The sequence below is a fragment of the Hirundo rustica genome, chromosome 1, assembly GCF_015227805.2.
Source record: "Hirundo rustica isolate bHirRus1 chromosome 1, bHirRus1.pri.v3, whole genome shotgun sequence".
NCBI lineage: Eukaryota > Metazoa > Chordata > Aves > Passeriformes > Hirundinidae > Hirundo > Hirundo rustica.
Genome location: NC_053450.1, coordinates 118,485,599 through 118,504,552, shown reverse-complemented (window position 1 = coordinate 118,504,552; position 18,954 = coordinate 118,485,599). Strand labels below are relative to the sequence as shown.

Below are 18,954 nucleotides of genomic sequence, written 5' to 3'. Positions count from 1 at the left end.
ACTTTAATTGCAGCTTTTTAAAAACAGGTTAATAACCATCCATATTTAAACTGTAGATTTTATGAGTTATACTTATTATGCGAACCATTAAATTTTTATAGTCTTTGCAGAATAAAATAATCATTGATCTTTTTCATCTGAGTGCTATTAAGGCAAAGGGTGTAAACATCAACTGATTAAAACATTATTTAAAATGTTTTACAAAATGCACTATAAAATTTAGGTTTAAGTAATTTCACTCATCAAGACATGAAAAATCTGAAGAGTTCTTAATTTAATTTTCTTTATGAAAATGTTTTGCACTCAAAGCAAAAGCCTGAGGGACACTCAGCCCCCATAAAAGGCTGTGCTGTTGCCTTTGCCTTGGGTACTATGAGTTCCCAACAGCAATCTGGCTCACAGTGCAGTGCAGTGCCCTCCAGCAAATGTGTAAGGCAGGACAAGATGACTCAAAGTCTATTCTTTCGCTCTTACTAATCACCAGTTAAACAAACAAACGTGAGGTATTTAGATCGTATTGATTTCTTGAGGAACAAGAAACCACTTCAGTAAATTTGAGAAATACACTGAAAACAATATGTGTTGTACGTAATTTTTAGGTATGTGTAGCCTTTTTCCCCAGAGATCACTTCCAGCTTGTAACACCACTTACAAAAATGTCTTCTCGTTTATACTCCATGGCCTACTGTGTGGCCATTTATATAACAGCAGTGTTATGAGCTTGTACAAACAGGGTCTTTGTGGCTCAGACCTGTTTAATTAAGGACACAAGAATTGGTGGAGAATAGTTAGAAGTTATTCTAACGTGGCAAGAAGGAGCAGCACAAACATCTCTTCCTCCGACACAAGGTGCTGAGTCACTGGAGAGTGATATACTTCATGAAAAATCCTGAAAAACTGTGAGCTATCCAACAGAGGATGAAAGTGCATGTACTGTAAGCTCAGCTTCCACAAAGAGCAACATAGCTGTACCCAAAAAGTATATACCATCTGAATGTGGCCAAATTGGATACCTGTGACCAGGTATCCATAAGGACCTTGAATGAGGCCATGGAACTGAACAGAGAGATGGTAGGTGCAGAAGACCAAACACAGGCAATGCTGTTTCACACATATTTACACAAAATAAATCTTCCAGATAAATCAAAGCAGATACACCAAAGACATGTTACACTCCAAAAACTGGACAACAACCAGAAAATGAATATTTTATTTGCATTCACATTCCAGTTACAGAGACGAATTCAAGGATAAGTATTATACCGTTCAGCAAGGTGAAATGACAAAGACATAGGCTATCTTAAGGTAACCTTAAGATTTGCTTCCCAGGAGAACACACACCCTAGAAACCTGAATTTCTTCAGAAAGAAATCATGGAAGGTTAGAGCACCCTTGATACAAATTTAACTTAAATAAAAATAAAACTTTTTAATTGATATTTTTATGGTATCTACCCATTTGTACTCAACAAACCCCTTTAAGGTTTCAAGGCTACTGTATTCTATGCAATGGGAGGTGACAGCTCATCATAGGCATAGGAGACTGCTGATTCCCTAATTGGAACATAATCCTAAAACTGTTCAAATAAGTTGTGGGAAATCAGAGCGACAATGGGTTGTGTTGAAAGGAACCTGTAAAGATCATCAGGCCCAACCCCCTGACCTTGGTAAGGACATCATTCATCAGATCAGGTTGTTCAAAGTCCCACCAAACCTGACCTTGAACACTTTCAATGATGGGACATCTGCAACTTGAAATCTTTAATAATATCTTAATATAATATAATACAACTCAATATCTTTGAGATCTTCATTAACAACATCAACAGAGGGATTGACTGCACCCTCAGCAAGCTGGCAGATGACAGCAAGCTGAGTGGTACTGTTGACATTCCTGAAGGAGGGGATACCATCCAGAGGGACCTAGACAGGCTGGAGCAGTGGGCCCATGGGAATCTCATGAAGTTTAACAAGACCAAGAACAAAGTGCTGCAGCTGGGTCAGGGCAACCCTCGCTATCAGCACAGGCTGGGGATGAACAGATCGAGAGCAGCAGTGTTGACAAGGACTTGTGGGTGATGGTTGACAAGAAGCTGGACATGGCCCAGCAGGGTGAGCTCAAAGCCCAGAAAGCCAATCCTATCCTGGGCTGCATCCAAAGCAGCGTGGGCAGCAGGGGAGGGAGGGGATTCGGCCATCTGCTCCACTCTGGTGAGACCCCACCTGGAGCACCGCATCCAGCTCTGGGGTCCCAGCACAGGAAGGACCTATTGGAGTGAATCCAGAGGAGGGACACCAAGTTCATCACAGAGATGGAGCACCTCTCCTGAGAGGGGAGGCTGAGAGAATCAGGATTATTCAACCTGGAAAAGATAAGGCCTCAGGGTGACCTAATTGTGGCCTTCCAAGTGCTTGAAGGGAACTTACAGGAAAAATTAGACAAGACTATTTACAAGAGCATGTAGTGACAGAACAGGGAGGAATGGGCTCAAAATGAAAGAGAGTAGGTTTCGATTTTATATTAGGAAAATTATTTACTGTAAGGGTGGTGAGGTAATGGAACAGGCTGTCCCATGGGAATTGTTGAAGGCCAAACCTGATGAGGCTTTGAGCAATCTTATCTAATTGAAGGTGTCCCTGCCCACAGCAAGAGGGTTAGAACTAGATGATCTTCAAGGTCTCCTTCCAGCCCAATTATTTCTGTTATGGTATGATTCTATGAACTTCTCTGGACAAATTGTTCCAATGTGTCACCACTCCCATAGTAAAAAATTTCTTCCAATGTCAAGCTACCCTCCTTCTTATTAAAAACTTTTACCCTTGTCTTATCACTACAGGTCTCAGCAAAAACTCCCTCCCCATCTTTCTTCTAAATGTCTTTAAGTACTGCTGGGTCACAATAAGGTCATCCCAGAGCTTTCTTCTCCAGGCTGAACAGCCCCAACTCTCTCAAGTCTTTCCTCATAGGAGAGGTGTTCCATTGCCCTGATAATTTTCCTGACCCTCCTCATAACCTGCTTTAATTCATCACTGTCTTTCACTGGGGACATCAGAACAGAATGCTGTACACCAGTTGGGGTTGTATGAGAGTAGAATAGAGAAGAATAACTTCCTTTGACCTGATGGCCACATTGCTTTTGATGTAGCCCCAGCTACAATTGTCCTTCTGGGCTGCAAGCACACATTGCCAGGTCATGATCAATTTTTCATGCTTCAACACCCCAAAGTTCTTCTCTACTGGGTCGCTCTCAATCCTTGGAGCCCCCAGTCTGTACTGATACCAGGAACAGCTCTGACCCAGGTGCAGGAACTTGCTCCTGGCCTTGGACTTCACAAATTTCGCATGGGCCCAATGAAAGCAATTCCAAGCACAGACCAGGAGCACTACTAAAACATAAGTTAATTCTAAGAGAAAGATAAGTTTTGTTGTCTGGTTTTCAACTTTCAGAAGGCCCAACTACAAGTTGCAAACAGAGGAAAAAAAAACAATTAAAGGAGGTTGCAAAGGGACTAAGGTTAGATGCTCCTTAACAGTGCATCAAGTCTGAAGAACATAACAGCAATGACTCTGGAGACAGGTCCTAGGGATCTGAGACACTACAAGCAGAAATAACATCCACGCAGTCACAGGTGACCGTGTTTCAAGAACACTCATTTGTATGAAGTCAAAATATAAACCCTGTGCATAGAGAGTAGACCATACATGAGAACAGGCAGAGTATTCCTAGAGATGCGGATACAGCCTAATCTGGCTCAAAACTGGAAAAAGACAAAAAACTTGCTTTCATGATGTCTCCTGAGCTGTAAATCTTGCCTCTGGATCAGGAAATCAGTGTTTAACTGGTATTTCAAACAGAATCCAGGGTGTAGCTTAAGGATTTAAGTAAAGGAAAAAAATCTGTCCAATACAAATGACTGAATATTTCATACTGATGTTGATTCATTCCCGTTTTGCAAGCGCCAAATAAAACATCTGAATTGCTAGGATTTTCTTGTGTTTGCTCATTTCTTAATTCCTCTACTTCTCCTGAAGACTTAATTAAACATTCTAGGCAGCAATGAAAATGTTATTATAATAAAGACTTCCTGAACCCAGCCATTATTTTTGTATTGTTCCCTATTTTCACTAACATTCAGCTAAAGAGCAGTAGAGATATAGACTGTAAAGAAGAGTATAGCCATCTTACAGCTCAACTGCAGTGCAAAGTAAGGAAATGAGAAAATCAAACCCTTAGTTTCTAGATACCCGTAAATGAGCAATTACTCAAAGACCAGCCCCAGAAGCAATAATCCCCTCCATCTGACAAATGAAAAATTTGGCGGACTACAGTTCTCCACCTGATAAAGGACCTTCTTATGGAAATAACATTAAAAATCAGCACAAACTATGTTTTTACTGCCAAGTTCTTCTATATAGGTGATATTCCATTTTGATTCACATCATACTTAGGCCATTGTGTGGTTGCCTGATTATCCTCTTCTGGAAACAAAGCATTCTGACAGCATGTCATCACCACTGAACTTAAAAGGATTTTATATGATGAGGAAAAATAGTCTCGCTATTCTACTCTGCTCAATTAAGTCAGAAAGCCTAAAACAAAACCATTCAGTAGTGGCATACAAAAAAGTTGACTTTATTTTCTAAATTTCAGGCTGATAATATTTTAAAAAAACTAACATGTATTTCAGAGTCCTCCTCCAGTCTTCACTATCAAAACACTACTTCTTATTCACAACATCTAGAAAACTGGCACATCATTTTTGCAGCACATATCTCTCTTCTAGATAAAGTAACTATCCAGGACAAGAGCCTAAGGAAAAGATTTTTTAAATCTCTTTTGACAGCTTTCTGACAGGTTTTCTCTGCATTTCCTGGCATAACCCTTCCCAGAAATACTTCTCAGCAAGCAGGTTTTCTATACTGTCCACTTCTATCAGCTGTCTGGCCACAATAGGAAAAGACTACACCTACAAACACAAGCTTCACCTCTATAAATAGAGAGTGCAGCCCTTGTGCTGCCCTGGAAGCTCTTTGGTTGTTGCACAGGGTGGTTTTCAGGAAGCAATGAGCATGACATTGGCACTCGAAGCCAGGCTGCCACTGGAGCCCCAATCCATGGGCAGTGGCTACTGTTAACTCCTCCTCTCCCCTAACCAGGGGAAGGTGAAATAGGAAGCTCTTACAAATGCACCTGGGACTATTGACATAGAACAGGCAACAGGAAAATCAGGGAACTGATCAAGGATTACTACAGATGGATCATGAGAAACATGTCTGTAGAGTAACAGTTCATTTTCCATCCATATTTAGTACAACTCTGACATTGTCATTGCTCTAAGTCGTATTTCTAGTCATAACTGTAGTGATGTCTCTTTCCAAAGGATGCTTATTTGGGAAACTTTCTATTAGAAACAAGGTTTTCATCTTTCATTTGGAGTTAGGGATGGAGTTTTCAAGCAACATCAGTCTTTCTGCTTTTGAGCATCTATTCAGATCTTCTGCACTGTGTACCTCTTCCATTATAGATTGTGGTCATACTACAAAGTGTGATAAAATATTTTTTTAGAATTTTTTCAGAAAAATGATCATCAAATCCTTCAAAGAATAAATAAACAAGGAGTACAATACACTGTCCAATTTTCTACCTTGTAATGCCAAATGTCCTGCATTTAAACTTCAAATTCTGTCTCCTGCTCGGTAGGCTGAAGTATATAATTCTGAGAGCTCTGGAAATAGACACAACCCAGTTTCTGACACACCTGTGCTTTGGAGACTACAGAAGAGGTCTACATGAGGGGTTTTTTTTCTGTCATAGGGTCCATCAGCTCAGGGCTGATGTTGATGTCTTGCAAAATTAAGCATCTCCTCTTAGACCAGAGACCCATCAATATTTTTCTACAAGTTAATTAACTTCTAGACTTTGATGCTTCGTGAAATTTCTCTGCAACAAACCATTGGCACATGAAGAGAATACATACATTCACATGCAAAGACCAGCACATGTTTAATACAGCTGTTAAAGCTTTGCCTCTCTAAGAACTAAAACTTAGAAGTACAGAGACTTACAGCTTCTCCCTCTGCAGATGAAAACACAGAGGCATAACAAATGTTTGCTAAATGATCTCAAACTATTTTCTGAACAATTATTTTTCTATTCCTCAGAAAATTTTCAAAACATATTTTTAAAAGCTACATAAGCATTATTTATAGCCATAGTTTCTCTCATTAAATAACATTTAGCTATTTAAATCCCATCCCTTTGATTCATCTTTTTTAGAACAGATAAACTTGCAGTAAACCTGGGATTCTTCAGGGTCTGTTCCAGTGGGCCATTTTCAGTTTAAACAGCTGTGTTGTAACAATTTCCTTTTACATGTGACTTGAGGGTACCCATTTGCTTCACAATTAAGAGCATAGCACCTACAAATGTTCAGCTAACCAGATTGTTAATTGCTATGTTTGCTTTACTCTTTCCTGTATAAATAGAAAATTTTCCTCCTGAAACTGAATGGTTCAAAGGTTCAAACATTATCTTCCTAACTTTTCTCAGGTTACTCAGTTTTCACTTTGCCCTCTACTCCCTGTCCGCAGATATTATTGATAAAGGTTTGCATACTCCATGTTAACTCTGCTAGTCTCTGCTTCAATGAAAGCTTTTGCCTTTGTGGAAATCCGTGCTGAATGTTTTCTTCAGAGGCAGACAGCAAAAACTGAGTTTGTTTTAGAACAAAGTCATCAGTAACAAACAAAGAACTCTTATGTTGGTAATAAACTGAAATAGAGTGAAAAATGTTATAAAATACACCTCAACTAGGATTATTTGCAATACTTTAGCTTAGTATTTGATTTTATTAGTTCTAATGTATGTCTGACTTTCTCAACTGGTAAGTTAGTTTTGCTTTCACCTTTCCCAACATTTCTGTCAAGTTCATCTGAATCCTCAAATTCCCTGAAGACTGTCTTTAGATAAAATTAGAAGCATAACTGCTGAATAAATGGGAGCATTCCTCTGTAAACATACAACACAATGTCAGCACTTCTGTCATCTGATTTCTGAGCGGAATTTAATATATGAGCTGTGACTAGCTTATGACCTGTCCCATGATGTGGGATTCATCTAAAGGTAGATGCAGCTGAGCCAGTCCCTCATTATAGTCTGAATAGACGAATGAGAACTTTCAGGGTTCACTTCATTTCATGCCAAAGTAGACATAGAGCTTGCATTGCAAGCTACCTTTGTTCATTTTTATCCATGCAAAACTTGGAGATGTTGCTGGTTTTTCTCCATTTTATTTTGTGAAAAAGCTTAGGCTGATTAGCTCAGATGCCTATGTCCATCACAACCAAATTCTCACACTAATTAGGATTGCCAGAGACTACTTATGTTCTCTGAAACATGCCTGAACTTTTATTCAAGTTTCCCTAGGTCATGCTGTTCTCAAGTGAAGGCTGTGGAAAAGTGGCCAATAAATGGCCAAAATTCTGGACTTACCTCTAGCCTTTTGGGAAGTAGTCCAGACACGCTGCCAAACATATTTGTTCCTGTGGAATTGCGTGAAGTTCGACAGGTTTTTAGAAATCCATTTCCTATGACTTAATTGATGACCCTGATGTCTCAATCAAGGGAAATGCTAATTTATTGGCAACACGGGAGAGAATATCCCGTTCAGGTGTTCTGCTATAGACCATTTGCTTGACCTGGGTTTAGCCACAGAACATAAGTGTTTCTCCATTGGCACTGTGTACGAATGTCAGTGAAGTCTATGAAGATAAAACATCACCAACAGTTGCAGTCGATCGTGAAGAGACATATTTACAAAGATAATTTTTTGATTAAACACTTTCTTTTTTTTTCAGCCTCACATTCATATACTGAAGCCCCTGTCAGAAGCTCTATTTAAAGTCTAACATGATGTGTGGGTTACATCCTTCTTGGGCTGACAACGGTCAACAGCTCATGTGTCCCCAAAAGTTTTGTCGGCTTGGAGAGAATTTCTGGAACTATGCAAAACTACTCAGCTAGTCTATGCATTTAGAGGTTGCAGCTAACCAGCCCTGGCATATGAGCTAAACATAGCAGTGTTCAATAATGTGCTGTTCACAAAGAAAATGGGAACACGGAGGATGATGCTGCATGTCAGCACACATGATGGGAAGGCAAAGGTCACTTTGCAAGGCATAAACTATAAGCAGTAAGGCAGGTGACAGCAGCTCTGATGACAGCATCCTCACACTCAGGCCTGACATATCTGCCAAAGGTGGACTTGGCAGATGGCCACACATCACAGGAAGCAGTACTTTGCATGGGAACAGACTTCAGAGGGCTGTTAAAAAGGGTTTCAAGTCTCACTCCTGAAAACTCGGCTCACTTTACCAGTGCTCTCACCAAATTATATGCTACTAAGATAATGTTTAGGAATAACATGGTTTTGATATGAGTCTATTTTTACTTTCTTACTTCCAAATTAATATAAGCATGACTTATCCACCCATCCCTCAAAATAATTATAGTAGCAAAGCAATCTGTGTAAAAAGAAAGAAACTGGAAATTTATAGAGTAACACAGGATTAACAATTATTAACATTCATCATTAAAATTCCCTTTCAGTTAAATAATTAAACAATTAGCAACACAATCTGAAGACTCAGAACCATGGAAAATCCTGAGGAAGAAAAACACAAGAAATTCTAACAGATATCTTTAAAAAATTCAGCTGATCTATTGTGTTAACTATGAACAGTGATCACAAGTCATAACTGGTTAAAAGACCTCAATTCTAAAACACACTAAAAAAAAGTCTAAAGTTGTATCCATTTCATTATGGATTATCAGTAAGTTGGTTAAACAGCACATTTTAAAATCTTGTGGCATACTAACACACTTTTTAAATTTAAAGACGTTTACTTGTAATAGAAGCAGCTTGCAGTTTTCTCTGTTAATGCTGTGAATTTCTTGAATGTAAGATTGTATAAACAGCTTTGACAATTATCTTAATTACTTTAAAGCAAAATTAACATCTATGAAAGGTAAAAACCCCTCATTTATTACAGAAATTTGCTATTGTTTGCTGCAAATTGTTTCTAGAATGCACACGTTCTTTTACTACTCTTAATTATTTTAATTAAGATTTCTGCGTGTCAGTTAGAATTGCTTCAGAATGGAAAATTCCACTCCCTCTGTGTCTCTCAAAGTAGGTAAGCACACATGTTCTTAAGAGTATATGTAAATAAGGAAAAGAGCTTCCAAAAGTAACTGAAAAGGGGCATAATTCTATAAAGTCAAAATTAATATAAAAACAACATAGACTCTTTTGGTTTTGAGCATTAATTATCTCAGACTGAAACAGGAAAATTGGAATATTGATGACATTCATCAGTAAAAAAAAAATACTAAAGAAGGAATGGGATTTCTATAACCGTACATATCATGACTAAGTAAAAAAAAAAAAAAAAAAAAAAAAAAAAAAAAAAAAAAAAAAAAAAAAAAAAAAAAAAAGAAGAGAGAGAAATCTATCCTAGTTTAAATCAAAGGCATGAGAAATGACACAACCTGAAAAAAGCACCCTGTATTTTTTTGCCATTGAATAGCTCATACAGCACCTAACATTGTTTTCATTCATATTTGATTTACCTCAACAAGAGTTTTCTTCTTAAGGCTCTGTAAAATTTTAGTATTTCTCAGGAAATATCTTTGAAATGGGATGTAGCATTCCATTGCTCGAAACTTTCCCTCTCTGAGAGTTGCAGTGAACAGTAAGTTAGTGAAGCTCTGCACGTCCTAAATTACTGTGGGAAATTCACAAGCTCTGGGACTGAACGTGGCCTGAAACTTTATTGCACATCACTTGGAAATATACAATTTTTTTCCTTCTACATTTCTTCCTACTAACACTCAGGTAGGCTTTAATTTATGGCCTATCAGTGTGTCTGAAAGAGCTATTTGGCCCTCAGTTAGGTAGAGGATATTCCAGGTTTCATGGAGAGCATAAAACGCTGCTTTGTGCCCTCTTGAGCCTTCCATGGAAGCTGTGGCTCAGCCTGACTGTTGGGAGTGTACTTACTGCATTGAAGTTGGGGAAGAGATTCACTGCTGCGGCAGTGTCCAGAGGAAACGGGAGGAACGGCTTAATATCCAGCGATGGCTGCAAGGGTGGTGCAGGAGGACGCACAAGGGCTGGAAGAGCAGGGCTCTGGCATGTACCACCTACACGTACAAAGAGACAGAAAGCATTCAGCAAGTGATATGATTAGCATGGTGGGGGTAAAAGCCAGCACACACACAAAATGGAACAATAAAAAGACAATACTGGACCAAACAAATACATTTTGGCTTGTCCAAAAATTACTGCCTTGCTGAAAAGAAGCACAGCTGACTCAGTGACTGAGTTGGTTATAGTTCTTTGCCAGAAACTGCTCCAGGTTTTGAGACTATCATGATTAGAATTACCTTATAAACCATTTATTTCCATGGATTATCAAGAACAATCATTGAGCATATGTCTAACTTCCCTTGAGACCTTCAGCTAGTCTCATTCTCTTATAATTTCTGTGCTCCATCCATACCCTCAACCCTTCAAAGGCAGATTACTCAAAAAGATGAAGAACAACTTGCTGTTCAGCTCAGCAGAAGTCATGTTATTTTCAGACTTCCCATTTTTTTTTAATTAAGTGCTCACTCGTGGAGCCAATGGCTTCCATTTCAATCTAAACCTCACAAACACAACATATCGTGCTGCCCTAACACTTGATCAATACAAATCTAAAAATAACAGTTTCAGGAGCCACTGAAATTATCTTTATGGGAAGGTCCCAATGAACACTTTCTGCTCTTTGCAAGGGGTGGAGCCAATTCAGACTCTGCGCAGCAGAAAACTCCTCCCGGCTAACCAGCAGCTCTGTGGGAACGTAATGCAAATGAAGAAATCCCCTTGCATACAAATAAGGCACTACCTGTTTGCAGTGGACCCTATTTTGCTTATTTGTTTGCCCCTGGCTACAGCCAGTGACAAGCTGGAAAGATCCAAGTTCATTCTCTGCTTTCAGTGTCTCCTATATTTTGGTTGCACTCCAAAACATCAATTCCCTGTTAATTAAAGACCATTTGGATCCTAGGAAACTGTTAAAATATGCCAGTGTTCTTCTAATCTGAGAGGCAGGCAACAGACTGTAAAAACCTGCTGGTAAGAGTCCAAGAAACACTGAAAAAAAAATGAAGGAGGAGTGTTACCCTACTCACTGAACAGAGACACAGGCAGACAGATCAACAGAGGGAGAGATCCGAAATCTGCTTCTCTTTCTCCTCTCATACATACAGACATTTCATTAAACAAGTGCATACATCCTTAAGAGCACCGATATAAAGTAGTCAGAATGATAGATGAAATCTCTCCATATTTGGCCAGCAAATCTGCTAACAAGGTTAGTCATGTTATACATCTAATTGAGGGCTAAAAACACAGGACTTAATTAACCAGTTGTAGAAGATCATCCAAGTTGTGCTTCTAGGTATAAAATCAGCTGGAGCCAAATTTTAAAGACTGTATATTTTGCCAACTTTCAACTCCTCTGTGAAATGTTTCACTAAAAATCACTAGTAAATTAAAGGTAGCAGATTAGGGGTCATTGCAATCTCATTATAGTTTTTAATCCCAAGAATAACTGCCATTTTTTGTGGTAATTTCTCCACTGTACCTCAATGTAAGTGCATAAGAAATAAAAGTCTTTGAAGACAGCAGCTGAGGATATAGGCAACAGAAAAGCAGAGTGCAAGCAGCACAGAATTATGAAGTACTTGGTTGCCATTGCTTTGGCAATTGCTACATTCCTATGATATTATTACAAATACACTGTGAAAATAAATCTAACAGGTCAGAATGACGATAAGGTAGTGTTGAACATTCCAATCATACCACCCCAGAATAGGAAAGACCCATAAAGGTACTTTTTAAAATGTGGGAAATACTTAGCTTTACTTATATAAAGTTTTCACACATCATAAAAGGAAGAAGTAGCTCTTACTAAAGAAAAAAAGAAACAGATTGCACCTGAGTTTGTACAGAATCACACAGAAATTTCAAGGTGAACACTTGCCTGGCAATAGCAAAAATTTGGGCTAATCAAACATTTTGTAACTCACAAATGCAAATGTAAACTGGGCTGAGAAATGTCACCTGTGCTTGGGGACACAGCTCACTGGGTGTATTATTTCAGTGCTATGGAGAAGAGCTTCACAGGTTCCAATTACCTAGAGCAGCAGCATTGGCATCCCAAACTTATCTAAGATACCAAGCCACGGAGGATGAAACATTTCTATTCTGTGATGTTTTCCTGTGGCATGACTCGGCACTCATGCACCTGCTGCTGCCAGCCAGTGCGATGCAAAGCCATCTGGGGATGAGAACAAGCTTTAAATGGAAAAATCCAGCCAGATCTGCAGGACCTTGGCTGGGACTCAGAGCCTCTGGAACAGAGTTTAAAATCTACCACAGTCCTAGCTACAGTGGCACAGAAAATTAGTATGTTCAGGAGCACAGCTGCTCTCTGTTTTTTCAATAGTGTCAGACATGTTCCTAAATGATGGAGCACATGAAAACATCATGAAATCTGAGCCTTTGCTTAAAAAAATTCTCTAATGTTAGTGGCTGCAAAAATTATCTTCTCTTTCCGTTTAAAACACAGAATGGTAGTCTAGAATCTGCAACAGAAAAACAGAATCAATGGCAACCATTCTTATGACAGCTTAGCTTGGACATCCTTTGAGAATGCCAGTATTAACTATTTCACACCTAATTCATTAGCAGAAGGATGGAGAGGGGTAGAAGTCCACTGGGAAGAGTTCTTTAACAGTGTACACAGATAAATTCCAAATGTTATGGAATGTTAGATTACAGTGAAGAACCATAAAATTTGCTTATGACCGTTTTGGTGTTGTGTAGGATAAGTTTCTCCACAAAGGCTTCCAGAGCATTCCCTGAGCAGATGCAGCACTGCTGATCAACGCACAATGAGGGTGAAGGTTCAATGTCAGCCTTTTTACAAGCTTTTCACCAGCAAGGTTTTGATAACATTGACCAATGAAACTAGGAAAAAATCCCACAACACTGAGGTTTTGTCCACAGCCTGTGCTTAACGCTCAGTATTATTATAGTTACCTGAAGTTCACATAGATAACCTTGTCTTTAGGAGGAGCATGTTACAATTACTCAAAATGGCAGGATAATAAAGTATCTTCTAATTCCAATCTCACAAGTTAGTGATGTTAGAGTGTCATGTCTTTCTAAAGGGGAGGAGAATCAGATTCTGAATGGGAGATGAATGTTCAGACATTTGAGAAATTCACCTCAATATTTTTACCTCAATTTTCTTCATAGGGAGACCAAGAATAACACTACTTTGAAGCTTAATTGGCTCAGCATTTTGCCCAAATTTGAAGTAATCATTTGTTTCTTCAATTTTCAGACAATTTAAATCACAGGCAAGATAATCTCTTGGACAGAGACACTGGCTCTACATCTGGAGTAGGCGTGAGCATACAAGTTTGGGGAAAAGCTTGCAACAAACCTTTGTCCCTTCTTATATCACATTGAGACTGTTTTTGAGAACTCCTCCAGTGTCAATCAAACAGCACATTTTTGCACAGGGATGCAGTTCTGTGTCTCTACCTGGGACTAGACATTTTGCCCTGCCACTGGGTAATCTGGTTTGCAATACAACAGCATGTACTGGGCATAGACAGCCCACGGGCTACAAATCCATGTGCACAACATGAGGCTCATGTGATGACACAGCCCAATCAAGTGGGTTCTCCTTCTGGAACCACTGATGATATGAACTTCATCAGCACAAGACCTTTCTTGCCTGAACCACAGGAATATACAGATTAAGAGATCATTCCTGCCTGTTGTGCTTCAAACTGTCCATACCATAAAGAATTGGAACATTTTATTTGTTTTGAGTATGAGTGGGAACAAATACTGATGTCGGACCTTTCCCCTGTTTCCCCTCTACCACATTTTGACTTTAGAGACCATGTTTCACTATGGAACTGAAAACAGATTTTAAAATGAGAATCATTCTTTGAAAAAAAAAAAAAAAAAAGAAAAAAAAAAAAAAAAAAAAAAAAAAAAAAAAAAGAATGTGTCATTAAAAATGCTAGTTTTAATCTTATCTTTTTTTTTTTTTTTTTTTTTTTTTTTTTTTTTTTTTTTTTTTGGTGACAATTCTTTACAAAAAGTTAACACATTCTAGGGGAAATTTTGCTTTCAATTAAATAGTACTTACTGAAAAGAAAGTTTCCCATGTAAATTTTTGTGCCCAGTTCACCTGAAATTTTCCTTGGATCACTGTTAGGTAAAGAGTATAAACAGCTCTAAGAACTGATCCAAAAATCTGGATTAAGAGAATCACAGAGATTGAATATACACAAAGGAAACCAAAGAAAATAGCCCTAGAGCAGTAAACAGACACCATAAAATGGAGTGGTTTTTAATACAGGATAATAAATAGCAAGTTTCCCTAATGTTTTTCAAGCAAGGTCTCCATTCTTCAGGTTCCCTAACAAACAGCTCAATGATTTGGCAATGACCAACTGTTATATTCTGTGACTTGGCTATATTACATCTTTCTCTGCATAGTCTTTCCTCATGTGCACCCTCAATCTCAGTCCTTCAAGTTTAAACTTAACTGGAGATTTAGTTTCCAGAAAAAGAATTATAAGATGCATTATCAAATAGTCTCTCCTAAGGAAGAATCTAGCTCAGTTTTTGCAGACACAAAAATGTAGATAATTTTTTGCAATGCATTTGAAACTTGGAGGTATGTAAACTTGGCAGAAACTCTAAACTAATACCTCATTAATCTAAATCTTTTGCAGTTCTTCCATCACTAACTATTACCATCATAAACACTGAGTGAAAAAGCAAATCTCTGCAGAATTTTATTTTCATTCCTTCATTACTTTGCAATTTTTTCCTTCTGTCCATGTGTACTGTTATTTTGAATACAGCAAAGACACTAAACTAATGACTAATATCCCCTTTCCCTTCCTTCCTAGAGTCTGATTTGGTTTGCAGAATCATAAAGTGGTTTCTGTAAGATAAGGCTATTTCCATGTTTTACAACCCATCTCACACCTCTCTTAATATTTCCATGATAACTGTCTGAGGTCAAAAAGAATACACACATTTTGCCTTGGCAAAAGCTCAGAGAACCTTTCAGGTGGTATGACTCAGTGGAGAAGCTGGGAAAGTACCACATATTTCCAAATGAAAAGCTGACTTCTAGGAAGCTTTAAAAGATAACTTCAAAAGCTATCATTAATATTTTTATATATGATCCTAATATTTAACAGCACACATGCAGTAAGCATTAAAATATGTCCTAGAGAGCCTGAGCCAAAACAAATTTTCATAGAAAATTTTCAAGAACACTGACTCAGGCTATTTTAAAGTATAAAAGGGAAAGGATATGTGGGGAGCTCATGGTCTACTTTATAAATGTTAATAAGCTTACATTTGGAAAACTCTATATTAGCTAGAACTTTTAATTTGTTATGAATTAAGTACCAAAGAAAAGGTATATTTCGAGGGATTTTTTCAAAAAGACATAAAGACACAAGCATTTAAGAACAGCAGGCTATACATGGTGAATAATGCCTTTTCATGATGTAAAATATCAAGAATCACATTCGTATTTTCAGGGAGTCTGATAACAGGAAATTTTAAGACATCCAAAACTAAAAGAATAAACTTCTCTGGAATTTAACAGGGAAAATGTGACATGAATTGTAGATGTGGCTTTTAGGAATTAGTTTACTGTAATTTGTCATGGACCATAGTCATTCGGGTACTCCTTTTTATTACTGTATGGTAATATTCATTTTTACAGCAGACACTTTTTTCAAAAACTGCTGAATCATGCCTTTAAAGGTAAATTCAGTTCCACAATAAGTAGTACCAGTGATCTAACCTGGCACAGAAAAATAAGCCTCACTCGAACACCACACTACTTATTTGTAGTTATTGTAATGAAGTGACAAAAATATGAACTCAACATAAGAAAGTTAGCTAACATGCAACCTGTAATTTTTACGTGCACAGAGATAAACTTTTGATTTTGAATATCTAATACTTTTAAGTTACATATCATTACATATGAAAATAGATTAGCTGTGAAAAAATTATGTGATACCTCTGGAGAATTCATTGTACAGAAAATTTTCTGACCATTTATAGTCTAAGAACTCAGCTTCTTGTAAGGGCTTTTTATAATTTTGAATGGTTTGTTCCTTTTTTTAAAAAAAATATTTCTTTTAGAAGGGGAAATGAGAATCTTAAAGTGCATTTGTCTTCTGTATTGTTTACAGACTCTTTGGAGAGTGCTTTCATTATTTAATAATCTCAGAAAAAAAATTAAAAATATGATAGCCACATTTAAACACAATACTTTTTACATATAATCATTCTTAGATCCAGAAAAGACCCAACTGTATTAAATATTTGAAGAACTGTATTAAGTATTTGAAGCCCACTGGAAAAGAAGAGCCTTCAAAATGGGACTCCACACCAGCCTCTATTCTGCTGGCTCTCCCGAGACAGCTTGAGGATCAAGTACACTGTGTGGCCATACAAGATTTCCTTTCACAGGTTTTGCTGTTAGCAGTGCTAGCAGTGGCTAGTCACTTTGAAGAGGATGAATGCAACACTGTCTCAGCTGTGGAGATCTGTGAGCAATTGATTTTTCAGTTCACTGGCCAAATCAAAAAAAGAGAGACAATGGGGGGGGGGGGGGGGGGGAACCCCACCACTGTGTCAGCTGGAACTCTTCTTTCACCTTAAATGACATCCTATAACTCCCACTTAGATATTCAACTGTTTTTATTATTTAAATATTGGCAAATTTCAAACATCCAGATCTAAGCAATTCAAAACGACTCATTACAAAAATATTTTCTTCCCTTCCTTTTTTCTTCCAGATTGGCACAAATCAGTACCCACTGTTTATTTATAGACAGCATTTTTCAGTACATACCCTGTTCACCTGGAAAGTTTGAATCAACTCTGGTCATTTGCTGCTATTCAAAGTATTATTTTTTTCTAGAGAAAATATTTATTCTCTGATTCCTGCAAAGTGAGCTAGTTTAGAAAAAGAATTCTTTTTATTATTATTAGTTTTAGAAGCCTGCAGCTTATGCATCATATAGTGTTTTTAAAAGTCTTTTCTTTCACACATACTAACATTTTGAAACACATAAGTTCATATATCCCAGTAATTTTGATTGGAAAATGTACTCCTCTAGGTGTACAGAGGAGTAAATTTCCCTTTTCATTATGTAGAAACCTGTGGAATTACTATTATGATGCTGGACTGGAAAAATGCAGAGACAAATTTGCATGTGTACGCATTATCTCCTGTCATTTTTTCCTTTACTTTGCTAAACAAGCTCAGGTTTCTGTTCCCATTTCACTACTTTTTTCCCCTCCTGTTCCTTTATGATCTGCATTGCAGGAAGGTGAGCCCACCTTATAGACAATGAAGGCCAGTCTGGCTGAACGGGATTGAAGTGCTCAGCACTGGGCAGATCTTGCCCACCTCAGGTCACAAGGCTAATTAATGTCAGAGCCCCCATTAACCCCACAAAGTATCACCTCTTTTGCCCCATATCTAGAATATGCTATGGAGTTCAGGAAACACTCTACTGAATAAAATACTGGTGTGGTTTTTTTTTATTTATGTAACAGCTACTGAAAAAACCATGATCTGAACTCTAGTACTTAACACAGTCAAGCAAGGAACCCATCTAACTCACTATGGGTCACATCTTATATGGATTTTAAATTGCACAAGGGCAGAGACTTAGCTTTTTATTTTAGCAACATGACCTACTAATTGAGCTTTTCAGAGTCCTTTGGGCTTTTTTTGCAGTTGGTCAGACAAATTTGGATATTTTTTCCCCCCATTGGAAACTGTTGCATCACTGAGAGCTAAGTAATCCAAAATGAATGTTCCACTTTCTGTAAAGTTCTGTCTGTTTCTGGTATAAGGAAACAACTAGAAATTGTCCAATTCAGTCAGCATGCTTATTAATAGTTCCCCATACCAAGTATCAATTGTGCCAACTACAAGAAAACCAGAAAGCCCAAGGCTAGAAGTCACGGCTTTGGAGAAGACAAACCAGAATGCCTATGAACCTCAGCTCTTCTCCCTCTTGAGAATGGAGAAGCTTTTAATTTCTATTTGGCTTACTGGGAAAAAAAATAAAAAATCAAATATTAAATACTCAGCAGCCTTTTTTCTCTATGTAATTCCTGTATTAATTCTCTAGACACTTCTACCTGGCAAGAGATTATCCCAATTTTTCAGCCAGGACAGACAGCAAAATTCTTCTTCCCAAAGCTTACACAGGAATCTGTGGCAGACAAACGACCTGACCTCTAAGTCCCCAAATTTAGTCCTCTGAGTGCTGTGATATCCTCTCCTGCTTGTAGGCTAATAGCAAACTGAATGTGCTTTCGCTTAGACTTGAATGATCTCATAGACAATGTCAAAACTTGTTCTTCCTTCAGCGCCATAAATGCTAGAGGGAAGAGGAGTTCACCAATGAGTCTACATCTGCATTAATGATTCTATTTTCTTTTGGCAAACTATGTATCCCCAGCTCTGTTTTACAGTTTCTTCCCGTACATACTGCTTTGTACTTTCTTTGGTAGGAAAGTGAATCCAAGGAAGTGAAAGGTCTGCCTTGCACAGAGTGAGCTAGAAACGCACAGATACATTTCTACCGCCATGCAGTAATGTCAGGACAGAAAAGATGGCTGAGAAGGGACCTCATCAATGTACATAAGTGTTGGAAGGGAAAGTGTCAACACCATGAAGCTGGGCTCTGCTTGGTGGTGACAAGTAATAGGACAAGAAACAATGGGCAGAAACTGATGCACAGGAAGTTCCAGGTGAATA

General features: G+C 38.0%; 1 protein-coding gene across 10 annotated transcripts in view; it reads right to left on the bottom strand.

Annotated features, from left to right (window-relative positions):
• Positions 1-18,954, bottom strand: part of ZNF385D (zinc finger protein 385D) — a 423,031-nt gene that overhangs the window by 127,565 nt on the left and 276,512 nt on the right. For all 10 annotated transcript variants that reach the window (XM_040064757.2, XM_040064732.1, XM_040064742.1 and 7 more), the window contains one exon: positions 10,062-10,204. In XM_040064757.2, the coding sequence (XP_039920691.1) occupies positions 10,062-10,204 (143 nt within the window). The remainder of the gene's footprint in view (positions 1-10,061; positions 10,205-18,954) is intronic.